This window comes from Bubalus kerabau, chromosome 18 (genome assembly GCF_029407905.1).
Source record: "Bubalus kerabau isolate K-KA32 ecotype Philippines breed swamp buffalo chromosome 18, PCC_UOA_SB_1v2, whole genome shotgun sequence".
Taxonomy (NCBI): Eukaryota; Metazoa; Chordata; class Mammalia; order Artiodactyla; family Bovidae; genus Bubalus; species Bubalus kerabau.
Genome location: NC_073641.1, coordinates 42,780,541 through 42,793,306, shown reverse-complemented (window position 1 = coordinate 42,793,306; position 12,766 = coordinate 42,780,541). Strand labels below are relative to the sequence as shown.

The window sequence follows — 12,766 nt, the reverse complement described above, 5'->3', positions numbered from 1 at the left end:
TGATCTGAGTCTCATGTATATTCCAGTCTCTCCTGTATAGAAGGAGGCTAGTAATAGAGAGGGTCATGGTAAGGACTCAGGTGTGAATGTGTGTAAAGTACTTGGTACATGCTCAGTACATGCCAGTGACTGTTGGAGTTTGGTGATTATCTAGAATTCTTTTATTCCAACATGAGAGCCTGTGGGGCCTCTTTCAGGAGAGAGAAGGCAGGGGGTGTCACCGTCCCCCAGGAGCAGGGTGCTGCTGTCCAGACAGTAGGGAGGTGGATCCTGAGAACCTGGGTGCGAAGGTAGTGCTAGATCAGGGATCGGTAGCTGATGAAACAGTTGTTTAAACCAGAAGCTGAGGGTAACACTTGAACTGAGCCATAAAAGAATACTGATTTTTCAGAGGCCACAGGAACTAACTGAAAAGAGTTCAGCTTGGATGTGGGGTGCAAATAGGATGTGTTCAACAGAGAGGAGAAGGTAACCCTCAAAGTCAAGATGGAGAAGAGCCTTCAAACCAGAGGAAGGTGCAGTGGAAGGTTCCTAAAGAGGCTCTCTGATGCTTGAATTCTGTGTCAGGCTTCACTGACCCGGGAATAAGATGGGTCATGAACTCCCTCTTCTTGGAACAAACTGGGGCCTGACAGATGGCTGACCTGCAGGCGGGAGGGGCACCACTCTCTCCCAGGAGCAAGGGGAAAGCCATACCTTCCGAGGTTACTGCTTTCTGCATAACCACCTTCCCCACCATGGGGAGCCCGTGCTTTCTAAATTATGCTCACTTTACAAGCACTGTTGGTACTTTGATTTACAAAGATTTCAGAAACACACTATTGTAGTCAACCTGGAGGGTCTGGGGGCCTACTCTGGGCCTCCTTTGCAGAAAACTTCGACCTTTCAGTTTGTGCATTTTTTTTCTTTTATATAGGTTATTGGTGATTACTTTGGAAAAGAAGGTCGTTTTGAAATGCGGCCAAATGTCAAATATCCTTGGGGACCTTTAAAACTGAGAATAGATGAAACCAGAATGGTGGAGCACTCGAACAGCTCTCCTTGCAAAGCATGTAAGTTTAGAGACTTAATCCGCTCTGTGTTTCATCATCTGCAGTATCCATATAACACAGGGGTCATTCAGGAGCTCCTGTTCTGAAAGAACAGATTTCTGTCTCTGATGTGGTAAAATCCATGGCAACAGTTCACAAACTGGCATCCACCTTCATCACAGGCTTCTAGGTCCTTTTTCCCTTCCATCCTTTTCCAAGATGGTAGAAGGCGTCTTCCTACTTTTACATCTCTTACCATAGTCTGTTATTATTTGAGGTTTTATACTTTTAGGGAAAATTAAAATATCAAATACTAAATGTCACTCACTATTGATCTATTGTTTCAAAGTTTGTATTTATTCTCTTACCCACCCAGAACCAAACAATGTTCCTTAAACACCTAAAAATTTACAAATTAGCAAGTAAATGTAAAATAGGTAGCCTTGTCATAAATGTGGAAGCAAGTGGAGGTTCTTATAAGAAGCTTACAAACGGGAAAGTGGTTGGAAATCATTGCTTTAGAAAGACCCTTTGATAAGGAAAGTGGGAGAATTAAGTGAGTATCGACCTTTCAGGGAAGTGGTTCACTTTAATATCTGGTGGCTCAGACAGTAAAGAATCTGCCTGCGATGAGGGAGACCTGGGTTCAATCCCTGGGTCAGGAAGATCCCTTGGAGGGGCATGGTAATCCACTCCAATATTCTTGCCTGTTGAATCCCCATGGACAGAAGAGCCTGGCAGACTACAGTCCATGAGGTCACAAAGAGTTGGACACGACTGAGCGACTTTCACTCACTCACTCACTCATGTGTGCTCCTTATGTTTTGGGAACAGTCTTCAAACTGTGATGTATCTGTGTATATGCAATAAGTGGAAAGGCATAAATGTGTTAAGAACACAGTCTCTGGAGTTATTGGGCCCGGATTTGAAATCCCATCGTGGTCACTTACTGTGACCTCAGGATCATTTCTTCATTTCTTTAAGCCTCAGTTTTCTCAGAAGTAAAATGAAAGAAATGTACCCAACTCTCAGGAATGCTTTGAGGATTAAATAGAAGAATGTGTTAAAGACTGTGTCCTAAACTCCTTCTACACAAGCTAGCTATTTATCATTTTTATGTAATATCTGGGACACTACAGAACTTGATTGTTTCAAATTGTTACATTTTCACAAAGCTTTATAAGACATTTTGATGTGAAACTCTGGCTTTGGTGAGAGAACATCTAAAAACAGAAGATTAACCCAATAGATTTTTCACCAAATCTCCCAGCACTTGGAAGTGTCATCATCCATCTGTGAAAATGAGAGGAGCCGGCTCAGTCCCATGGTCCAGGTGGTTGTCCTCTCTGACTGGAAACTCAAAAGAGTGTGCATAGATCTGAAAACTTCAGTTTCCAGTTGTCCTCAAATCCTTCTCGAACCTGCTCTGTTCCCATTGTGCTCACTGTTTTTGTAACAGTTTGTTCATCTAGTATTTTCTTAAGTGCTTTTAAGCTTCGCACTTGGTGAAAAAAAAAACAAAACCCATACGAAATCACCAGCACCTCCACCACGACCACCACTACCACTGCCATCACCACCACCACCATGCCCACGACGACCACCAGCACGACCACGAGTACCACCACCACATGACCACCACTGCTACCATGACCATAACCAAGACCACCACCACCACCATGACCATGACGACCACCACCATGACCACGAGTACCACCACCACATGACCACCACTGCTACCATGACCATGACCATGACCATGACCACCACCACCACCATGCCATCACTGTCACCACCACCATGACCACAACTACACCACTGCCACCACCACCACCACCATGACCACGACCACCACGGCCATGACCATGAATACACCACTGCCATCACCATCACCACCACCACCACCATGAGTACCATCACCACCACGACCACCACTGCTACCATGACCGTGACCATGACCATGACCACCACCACCACCATGCCATCACTGTCACCACCAACACCACCACTACCACGACTGCCACCACCACTACCACCACTACTGTGGCCATGACCACCACCACCACCATGACCACCACCACCATGACCACCACTGCTACCACCACCATGACGTGACCACCACCACCACCATGCCATCACTGTCACCACCAACACGACCACGACCACCACCAACCACCATGACCACGGCTACACCACTGCAACCACCACCACCACCACCAATATGACCACCGCCACCACAACAACAATGAACAGGATTGCCTAGAAAAAGTTTCTTAAAAAGAAAGGAAAATTGGAAAATTTGCCTCAAATGGTAAACTGCGAAATATCTTCTAATGAATGAAAATTTTCAATGAGTGAAAAGTCAGAGTGAGGCATTTCTAGCTGTTTTTCAAAATGAACTCAGATTATCTATGTTTCTTTTTCAAGCAGGTGGCCTAGAAGAATCAGCGGTGACAGGAATTGTTGTGGGGGCCTTACTAGGAGCTGGTTTGCTAATGGCCTTCTACTTCTTCAGGTTAGGACTGCTTTATAAAGTTTTAAAATTTACTCTCCTTAATTGCCTTTATCATTTGCCTTTGCACGATCCTCCTTGTGACTTGTCCATATCTTGTGCTTACCCAGAAAGCAAGGTAGTGAAAACAGCTAAACCTTCCGTTGGTGTGACTCTGGTTTGGTGGTCAGGGGTTTAGCATATGAGGCAGTGGATCAGGGTTTCTACTGTATCCCACTGTGGGCCACAAAACCATTGCAATCTTTTGCTCACAAATATTCTGACCTGAATTCCTCCCACCCACCACATGCATAAGTGGAGACAGAATCTAGACAAAGGGGAAATCAACTTCCCCAGTCTCAGGCTTCCTCCAATTCAGAAATAGGTGGTGAGTTCACTTTCTGTAGAGAAGGAAGTGACTGAGCAGTCCACACTCTCAGGAGGTCTGTGCTCAGTCTTTGAGAGCCCGTGTGCTTCGTGCCCCCTGTGGTTAAGCCCTGAGTCTTATAAACTTGTAATATTTATGAGTGTTCAAGATACTGATAGTTTCACCTCTTGAGGGCTGTCCATTCCTTTGTAATCTTTGGGGGTTGAGTTTGAGGCTTATTAAGTCATTGGACCATGATTTTTTCATGTCTGCATGGTAATGTAACTCTGGGTGTGTATGACTCTTTGTGGGAACAATTGCATTCCTGTGTACTTCATCTGATCTTTATCTAGGGCATATCCTGGGAGCTGGGGGGAGAAATGTGGCAGAACAGACAGGACTTAACCCGCGAGGCACCCAGGGAAGAATGGGAAGGCTTGTTCTATGGCATTGGGGAAGCAGGCCAATTTTCCTCCTTGAATAAGGGCAGTGCGCCTTGGGGCATCCCACTTTAATCTCTGACCAGGGCTTTATATTCTGTCACTTCTCATTTATCAACTCAAACCCAGACGTCCCCCGAGGGCATTCTTTGTAAGAGAAACCATAGTATTTTGTAGCCAAGTAAGGTTTTATTACTACATTCACTTTCCCTCTACCCAGGAAGAAATACAGAATAACCATTGAGAGGCGAAACCAGCAAGAAGAAAGCAACGTTGGAAAACATCGGGAGTTACGGGAAGATTCCATAAGATCCCACTTTTCGGTGGCTTAAAAGGAAGCCTGTTCTTTTGGCTTGAGATTCTTTAAGGAGATAGATGGGATGAAAGACATCAATGGAATAGAAGGGGCGCTCTTGAAAAACTCATTCTTTTAAGCAGTTAGTCATTTTGTTATAAAATTTCTTTAGAAGCTCAGGAACTATTATTAATCACCATATGCCCGCTGGCCTCTCATCTCATGACAAACAAACACAAGAATATAACATCACTGCTAAATGTTGATTCTGTTTCAAGGGCATATGATTAGATTTATGTTCTGAAAGTCTGAGGTCTCCATATCTTGATGGCGTTTGGGGGCATTTTACACAAGGCTATAAAATGTGTTTTACTTAAGTGAGATGTTTTATAGCTAGAATAAAATCATTTTTACATGTAGGATATTATTGAAAAGGATTTAACCCCAAGAAGAAGAAAATGTAATGGAAAACCTCAAGGTTGAAAATGCAGCATTCCTCTCTCTACAGCTGGTGGAGGGATCTGAGGTCAAGGACTGTTCTATCTGATATATGCATTCACGTCCTGACTTTATGTTTGAAAAAGAATTTCCCCCACCTCTTTCAGTGTCTTGTAAGAGCTACTCTGGAAAGTTGTAATTATGAATGAGATAAGAGGATTTATGCAGAAAAAGCAAATATAAACTATTTCACTTTTTAAAATATAAAAAACCCTATTTCACACTAACATTTTATTTTTAAGTATTTTAATCTTATATTTTCCTATTAGAAAATGTGTCTATTTTTTCATTTTGAAGATTAAATTTCACTTATATTTTAAAAACATGGGTAATGTGTATAGCAAACCAATAATGATAAAAGATGCCTCTCTTTTTTTCTCCCTGTTTCCCTCTTCCCTGTGGCCATAGCCCAATACAAATTGCTGCTTTAACTACAGAGATCTAGAAATGTGTTCAGATTGTAGACTCTACAGGAATACATCAATTTACTTGTTTTAAATGCAAGCTATTTTAGGGATAGTCTCCTTCCAGTTCTGGCCAAATGATGAGTATCAGGATCAAGGATGAAATTCATTAGAATTAAGTCAGGTTTTATAAAGGGAGGCAACCTTTTTTTCTCAAGCAGAACTTTATAGAGAGTTAGAACTTGGCAGGACGCATAGAAATGATAATTTAATAAATGACATTTTACCCAAATTGACAATTATGATTCTGGTTAAAAGAGGGAATCTAAACAGCTACTATGTTCCCTTTTAATAAACACCGCAGAACTTTGCAGTCATCCACTAATAACTTGTGTAACAGGGGTTGGGTATGGATATCAGGAATTGGTCAAGGTTGAATAATTATTTGCTGAATCTCAACTTTGCACCGAGTACTCTGTGTATAGGTTTAAGCTTAGGTTGCCACTTTCAGGTATAATTTGTGGACAAAACAGACAGTGAGGGAAGAATGGGAAGTTGCCAGATAGGTGTACTATCTTATAATGATGTCATGAATGTCTTTCCTCAATAATGTTGGAGCATCTGGAAAATAGTGTTAAAGATTATCTTAATGTCTATAAAAGACCATCTACAGGAGGAAAATAGGACAGCTTAAGAAAACAGGGGGGTACAGAAATTGGAGCCATTCCTAGGTAGTGATGGAAGTTGTGGTTTACACTGGTAATGGAGGTGGAGGTGGGGCATGTGCGAGCTGCGCGTCCTGGAAGTTGGCCTGAGCTTGCTTCCCTGGGGGTGTCCGTCTCTTCTATTTCAGCCAGTCAGAGTGAATGGATTATTTCCGTGTAAGGCACATTTCCCCTATATTGTTTAAAAATGGAATGCATGCAGCTGGAGAGCACGATAAAAGGATGAACTCTGATCAACTGAAAGAGCTATGTTGTAGCTCTCCATGCTGAGTGCAGTGGAAAGAGTGCTGGATTCAAAACAGGAGGGAAAAAGAAGGCAAGAGACCAGCTCCAGAAATTCTAACATAGGAAGAGAGCTTGGGAAGTGAAATCCAGGAAAGCAAAGTGTGTAGCATCTCAGGACTGCTCAATATGAAAACAGAATGGAAGGGTTGCATCTGTCTTATTTTTGTGAATTGAGAGTTTATTTCTCTCTATTTTTATTTTTCAGTGATATTTTCCATGTATTTTAGAAGTACTCATTTTCTATTATCTTGTGTTTGTAAAAAAACATTTAAATTTGAGCCTGTGTACTTATTACAGGGAAAAAACTCTCTACCTGGTTGCAGTCTTTGGGTGGAAACATTTCTAACCTTTCCAGAATTTTTATAGGGGTGATTAACTCTAATTTTTTTTTTTAATTTTTTAAATTATGAAAGCATGATAACACATTTATAGGTGACTTGGAAAATACAGAACAAAGTTACATGTAGTTCCACTATATATTATAATTATTTTTTATGTAGATAAATTAAGATTCTTAGTTGGAGTTTCAATATCAAATTCTCAAAAATTAATAGAATGAATATGCAGAGAAGTAGGTGGATATAGTAGACCTGAAAAGCACTATGAACCAATTTTACATAATTAAGATTTATACAATTTTCACACAACAGTAGGATACAAATTCTATTCAAGTTCCCATAGACTATATACTAGGAGACATTGGAACACAGCCAGGGACATAAGACCAGGTGCAAAAATTTGATGGTCTAGAGATATTGAAATCATGCAGAATATGTTCTCTTGTTACTGTGGAATTACGTTAGAGATCAATATCAAAAGATATTTGAATATAACAACTCTAGTATTTTTAAAGCAGATATCTTTTATTTCTATTTCAGGTAGAAGAATAGGAGTAAACTTAATATTATGATTCCCACATAAAATCTTAAAAGTTTTAAAGGATAATTTAGTCTTTTAAAAATGGTAGAGCCAATCATGAGATGATATGTGGATGCCATTCTCTTCCAATCTTAAAGCAGTTCTACAGTTCTTGAGGTTGATTGCTTATTTACACATCTGTTGTCTATCCTTTCTTCCTTGAAATTGTCATGAAAAGTTGGAAAACCTTTGCTAAAGCTGTAGGTGTTTGGCTCAAGGTTACCTTGGTTTAAGACTTCTGGAGATTTACAACTCAGGATTTAATTTTCTAACTGCTAACATCTTTGACAACTAGTCACTCACATCTAGGCACTCACAACTAGTCACTAACATCTTTGACAACTAGTCACTTTGCCAGTAGCCACATATCATACGGTAAGATAAACAAGACTGTAGTTGTTGGATCATTTTATAAATTATTACTCTGAAATCCAGGGTGTTCATATTCCAAAAAGGGATACTTTATCAGTATTTTTTCATCAGGTCTAACATAAGTTGTCACCGATACAGGTCAAAATGAGTATATACTTTTAGTGTATTGACTCTTGGTATTGGAAATAAGTCTAGGGTTTTATGGTCATCATCATCATTTTAGATTTTTTTCTTTGCTGGACTCAGAAATAAAAGCTTTCTCTAAATGATCACTTCTATCCAGGAAGAACTTCCTGTATAGAGTGTATATCTGCCCCTACAGGTTCCCCGAGGAAATCCATGTAAACACTCATTTCTCAGAAGAACCATCAGCTTTTCCTTTCCTGAACCACAGACATAGTTCTGCAGGCTTTAAAATGGTTCTTGACTCTTCAGGGAGGAGAGACACATATGGAAAGTTGATGCCTCCTTTTCTCCTCTTCCTTAAATTCAAAGACTTGCTTTGGAATGTTAGTCACGTCTCCCTACTCACAGGATCCTGGGATCACTCATTAATTCAAAGCTCCTGTGCCTTTTGTGCCCATAACTGGCCACTTCCCTTCTGGTTGCTGCTGATTTTGGGAATGTGATATTTGTCCTTGACCATGGAATTAAGGCCATTGTATAGACCTTAAACAGACAGAGACAGGAATTCAGAGTAGGTCCAGTGGCCTTACCACCTTCTTGTGAGTGAGCATGAAGTGTCTTTTTGTGAAAGCTCTTTGGGAGACCAAATAGAATATTATGCCACTGGTATTCAGGGAGTGTCTGTAAACGGAAAGGAATACATACCTATACTTTTTGGGACACAAAGCATTCAGATCCTGAGTGGATGCAGTCATAAGGCCAAACACCAACGAAAATCAAGTCCCTTTCATGGGTTTTGTTTAGTTATGCCCTGTGGTTCAGTGCTTCATGAAAAAGCTGAAGGTGAGCTGAATTTCCTCCTTAGTGAAAAAATAGGAAACTAATAACATGGAATATGTTTTGGGAGCAGTGTGAAAACACAGAGAGTAAGATGGTGCTGTTCAGAGGAACCTGTTTCTTTTTCAGTGTATCTTTAGAACCACCTGTAATTCCAAATCACCTATAGATTCACCTGTAGAACCACCTATAATTCAGCTCCTCTCCCACGAGAAGAGTCAGGATCAAGCTTTTCCAAAAGAAATGGAAAAGGCCAGTGTTGCCAACTGCCACCATATTTACCACCCCTCTCCCCTCCGCCATCCACTGTCCATCATGGCTCCAAAGATAGCAGCTTCAAGCCATGCAGGTAGCAGCCTGTGAGTAGGACCTCCATACTTCCTCAAAGGGCAGAAAGAAGACAATGTGCTGGCTGTAAGAATGTGGCTAATTTTTGATCAGAACCCTTACCTAACTTGACCATGTGCTCCTGGGGCAGTTCAAGCCTCTGATGTGCATATACTCCAATAAAACTGGCTTCAGTTTTCAGCGTGGAGCTCTCGCAAATGTCTCTTGCAGGTGTGCCCCCATAGCTAGACCCTAGGATTAAAATGACTTTCAAGAGGTGCCGGATTGGAGTTTGTTCGGATTTCTCATTAACCACTAATGTTCATTCATACCAAAGCAATTTTAAACCAGCTGATGCTGTTAATGTTCATATTTTAAGCTACTTCAAACACAGTAAAAAGGTTTCAATGGGAGCCAAGGCTCAGAAGTAAAAATCCATATGTTATAATAGCTCTTTGATGTACTAGGCGGTGATTCCCAGGGGACATATTTGAACAAGCAGAATTAAGAGTTAGCAAAAAGTGCTGCATTGCTTTGAGTCACATGTTTAAAGACCTAAATTTCTATGTGCAAGGAATAAAGGGGCCATTCACCAGCGTAAGTCACAACATAGGCTACTGAAGTGGTTTTTATTTGCTGGGAGAACAAAGCTGTCATAGCACATAATACCAAGGCAGAGAAGGTTGAGAAACAGGCACATTTGGATTTTGAGACACGATGTCCTATTTATTATTCAATGTCAAGATCTTAAAGTGTATAGTGTGGTGTGTCTTACAAAACAGCAATGAGGTGCCCTTACCGCCCTGGAGTTGCTGTGAGTTTGCAGATCTTTCTGCTGGATCCTGGGAATCTGAGCATTGTTCCCTGTGCATGGTGAATAATTGAATCCAAGAGGACACAGAACAGACATGTGGGCAATTACTTCTGCAGCCCTTGTCTTCCGGGCCATATTATCATCAGTAATTTACATATTGGACTACCGAACATTATACACTTACCATGAGTCTGGTAGAAAAATGAAAGTAAAAAGCTGACAGCTACATACAGTTTATTATTCTAATGTAAGTAGAACTATCTGCATATAATGTGATTTAATTTATTGTTGTTTTGTGTAGAAAATGAAAATTAATGACTGTGGATATAACCCCTGTTTTGTATAATATATTTTCTTTCTGGTGCAAATTGGTCATTGAAGATATCTCCATTTGGTGTTTGGATATAAATGTGTATGTGTTCTTATAAATGTTTCTGTTAAGCAAGAATGCCACATGCTCACAGGATAACAATGTGTTCTCATTAAAAAATACATCCCACCGAAACCTTTTCCTGTTTATAATTTAACCAATATACACTGCAAATATTCATATTCTCTGAGGACTTCCTGTTCTCCTAGGACCAGTTTAGAGAAAGTAGAAGTGTTAGTTGCTCAGTCGTGTCCGACTCTTTGCAATCCTTTGGACTGTAGCCTGCCAGACTTCTCGTCCATGGGATTCTCCAGGCGAGAATACTGGAGTGGGTTGCCATGCCCTCTTCCAGGGCATCTTCCTGACCCAGGGATCGAACCCTGGTCCCCTACATTGCATGTGGATTGTTTACTGTCTGATTTACCAGGGAAGCCACAGTTTAAGTACAAGAATATTCAGCAGATGTGATGAATTGGGCTCTCTCAGGGATACCCATGAAAGAACTCAAGAATTTCTTTCCAGAAAAGGGAAATTTGCAGAAATAAGAGGATATATTATTAGAATGAGGAGTAAACCCTGAATTGTCAGGTAAGGGAAGAAATCTTTGTGAATGATATTTTAAGTCTCTGTAGCTTGAGAACAACGCATAGCTACGTGTTAGCCCCGTTGTCTCATATTATTGTGTCCCTTGCCCACTTTGACGAGGTCCTAAGTCAGTTCTGTCCCTCTAAAGTGCTTCTCAGGCTCTAGTGTACTGGACAAGTCAACAGCCTCAAGCATCTGCAGGCACCACTGGTTTGTAAAAAGTTGCTTCACTCTCTGGGAGGTTAGTCATGATTTACATTAAGCCCAAGAAATACACAGTGATTCTAGGGCTGGATCAATATGCCCCAGGTCCTGCTTCTGCTGCTGCTGCCACTGCCAGTGAGGTCCCCTGGCAATGCCATCGATGTCATTCACACTGGGTACCAGAGTTTGAGAAGATTCTGCAGCAGGTGGGGGCGTGGGAATGGGATGCCGGGATGTGGGTGGGTGTTGCAGGAATGAAGGGTGAGGCCAGGAAACCTCCAGGAAACACAGGTTGTCTCAGTCCATTCAGGCTGCTGTAACAGAATACTATGCACTGGGGCTTACACGACAGAAACGTATTTCTCATTGTTCTGGCAGGTTTGGTTCCTGGTAAGGGCTGTCCTCCTGCTTTATAGATGGCTTCCTTCTTCTTGTGTCCTTACATGGCCTCTTGTGTGTGTGTGTGTGTGTGTGGACAGAGAGAGAAAGGGAGGGAGGGAGGAAGAGAATGGGGAGGAGGGAGGCTCTTTGGTGTTTCTTCCAATGAGGACACTATTCCTATGATGGGGCCCTATCTTTATGACCTCATTTAATGTTAATTACTTCTTTGGAGGCTCTGTCTCCAAATACAGCCACACTAGGGGTTGGGACTTCAACATATGAATTTTGAGGAGGACACACACATTCAGTCCATAACACAGTGTATTCCCACTACTTTCCTCCATCACTTTGGGGACCATGGCTTTCCTGAATCTTTCCATTCTCCAACCTGCTCATTTTGAATTTTTTCATGAACACCCAACACTCCACAATAGGCCAAAGATGCCTCATGACTGTGGCTAATGGCAGGGGTGGGGGGAGGCTATGTCTCTGGAAGAAGCCTTGGGAGTTCTGCACACCATTGATTTAGGGCCTCATCTTAACCCCAAATCTTGGGCTTCTGAGGTTGATTTAAATAGCAGCTGCTATTGTGCGTCTTTACAAGAATAGCAGCTTAATAAACCATCTCATCACCAAAGGAGAACCAAGAAAAAGAATTCCTTTTGCAGACTTTATGCACCCCTGACTGTTAAAGCTCCTGAAGCCACGTCGTTTGCACTTCATAGATGAGGACTCATGGAGCCGGCCTCCTGGGGTTTATATTTGGGTTCTGACCCTTGGGCTCATGTCACCTGCGTAACAATGGTGCTAAGCTCATCGGGCTGCTGTGAGGACTTCAAACCTAAGCATGTGGTGAAGCCGTCAACAGAACAATCCCTACACTCTCCTGCTTCTTTGGATAAGAAGGCAAAACCCTCAGCTGGCCATTTTTGAGGCTTTTCCAGACAATTTGGTTTGACAATATCTAGTCCTGCCCTCTTAGAGGATGAAATCAGAGGCTGTGAAGAGAAAGAGGTCCCTTTTCTGTACACTGTCCCCCTGACAGAGGGTCCAGACAAGGCCTAGAGGGGACAGTTCCAGCCTCACGGCCTGCAAAGCTCTCACAGGGCCAGAGCAGTCACATTCAAGCCTGTTTTCTCCTCAGTTGGACCAGTGCATCACACCTGCTGCGCATGTCCTGCTTCCCACCCCCCACTGAGAGGGCCCTAGGACCCCCTCCCTGGGCTCAGCCCCCTGGACCATGACACTAGCTTCTGGGATCAGTCAGAGCAGCCCCCGCTCCCCACCCCACCAAGA

At 42.1% G+C, this 12,766-nt stretch overlaps 1 protein-coding gene across 2 annotated transcripts in view; it reads left to right on the top strand.

Annotated features, from left to right (window-relative positions):
• Positions 1-10,535, top strand: part of NPR3 (natriuretic peptide receptor 3) — a 79,306-nt gene extending 68,771 nt beyond the window's left edge. The window contains exons 6-8 of one of the 2 annotated variants that reach the window (XM_055554721.1): positions 917-1,052; positions 3,462-3,546; positions 4,550-10,535. In XM_055554721.1, coding sequence (XP_055410696.1) covers positions 917-1,052; positions 3,462-3,546; positions 4,550-4,661 — 333 coding nt within the window. In that variant the 3' untranslated portion in view covers positions 4,662-10,535. Of the gene's footprint in view, positions 1-916; positions 1,053-3,458; positions 3,547-4,549 lie in introns of both variants that reach the window. The other variant, XM_055554720.1, reaches the window with a different exon arrangement.
• The last annotated feature ends 2,231 nt before the right edge of the window (positions 10,536-12,766 follow it).